At 38.2% G+C, this 1360-nt stretch overlaps 1 protein-coding gene across 1 annotated transcript; it reads right to left on the reverse strand.

Moving 5' to 3' along the window:
* Window positions 1-216: 216 nt before the first annotated feature.
* LOC147814194 (uncharacterized) lies at window positions 217-1110 on the reverse strand. The gene is made up of 2 exons (XM_087160258.1): window positions 771-1110; window positions 217-611 (listed from the first exon to the last, which is right to left on the reverse strand). Exons 1-2 carry the CDS (start codon window positions 1108-1110, stop codon window positions 217-219), a joined length of 735 nt encoding a protein of 244 aa, XP_087016384.1.
* Between the last annotated feature and the right edge of the window lie 250 nt (window positions 1111-1360).

Below are 1360 nucleotides of genomic sequence, written 5' to 3' on the forward strand. Positions count from 1 at the left end.
TGGGCGAAAGGGCTTGAGAGGTGTGCAGTTAATCGATAACCAGTTTTGCTTGCTGTTGCTCAGATGTTTCAGATTTTGTATTTAATTGTTGTAAGAGATGTACTTAATTGGTGAAAAGTATATGACAATTTCCAGGCTAGTTGTAATCAGGTTTATTCTAGCGCTTTTGAATAAACAATGTTTTTTGTTTTACCGTTTAGAGCGTACACGAATAAATTAGAACGTCTTCCGACACGTGAGCAGGCCACATAGAGCTGTCCGTGGGAGAAGCATGGATTTTTCAAATTCAGACCACATACTTGTAGTGACTGTCCTTGGGCTTTGTTGATGGTCAGGGCAAAAGCAAGTCGCACCGGAAACTTTAAATTTGCCATTTAGAATTTTTGCTTCGAGGATATTGATCATTATTCTTTTCACTGAAAGACGCGTACCGTTACAAAGTCTGGGTGGGTTGATATTTCGGAGGAGTAGGATAGGTACTTCCGTTTTCAATGTTAAAACGTGCGGCGGCATACCTGGCAAATCAAGTGAATTCAGAAATTCAGTTGGGTAGTTTACAACCTCGTTTTGATCTATTACAGTATCGATGCATTTATATGTTCTTGCAGAGCCTGGAATTTCATTTAGAATGTGATTATTGATGTCATGTACATAGCTATTTTTTGCTGCTAATATAGCACGTTCACTGAGCCACTGAAGATTTTAGTAATTTTGAGAGATATTAGGAAAAACGCTGTGAAAAAGTTCAACTACGGTTGAAATAATTTTACAGAAGTCTGCTGGCAGTGTAATGCTTTGGGTGGATTTATCTATTGCCATCATTCCATTACCAATATCCAACAATTGCTTTTCAAAACGTTCGGCTGATGCATCATGCTGTAGTTGAATACGCATGTTGGTCTTTAAGTGTAATTTTTGTGCATGTTGCCACAACGCTGATGATTTGAGACATGCATGAAGCTCATCAGCAGTAGTTGAACGTGGAATTACTGGTAGAGTTTGCCGGAAATCACCAGACAATAAAATAAGTGCACCGCCGAAAATTTGTTCATTTTCTCTCAAATCTCTTAGTGTATGATGGATCGCTTCTAATGCCTTTCTGTGAGCCATAGCGCATTCATCCCAAATTATAAGTTGGCATGATTTTTGTATTTTACCCATTAAAGAATTCTTTTTTATATTGCATGTGGGTGTTTCAGTGAATTGCATATTTAAAGGTAATTTAAGTGCATCCATGCACTTAATGCAATTGCGTATTAAGGCACCGTGCACTTAATACGCAATCTTATATGGTTTGCTTCGCATACCGAGCTCGCGTTGCTCGCTACAAACTTAGGTAAATTGCAAATGCACAAAATTC

Source organism: Parasteatoda tepidariorum, chromosome 3 (genome assembly GCF_982258835.1).
Source record: "Parasteatoda tepidariorum strain Cologne lab strain chromosome 3, Ptep-v5.0, whole genome shotgun sequence".
Classification (NCBI taxonomy): Eukaryota; Metazoa; Arthropoda; class Arachnida; order Araneae; family Theridiidae; genus Parasteatoda; species Parasteatoda tepidariorum.

Bases quoted from the DNA above. Each gene is read 5' to 3' on its own strand.
- LOC147814194 (XM_087160258.1), bottom strand. From the start codon at position 1,110: ATGGCTCACAGAAAGGCATTAGAAGCGATCCATCATACACTAAGAGAT. The intron at 612-770 runs GTAAAATTATTT...ATGAAATTCCAG, and splicing joins TACACTGCCAGCAGACTTCT to GCTCTGCAAGAACATATAAA.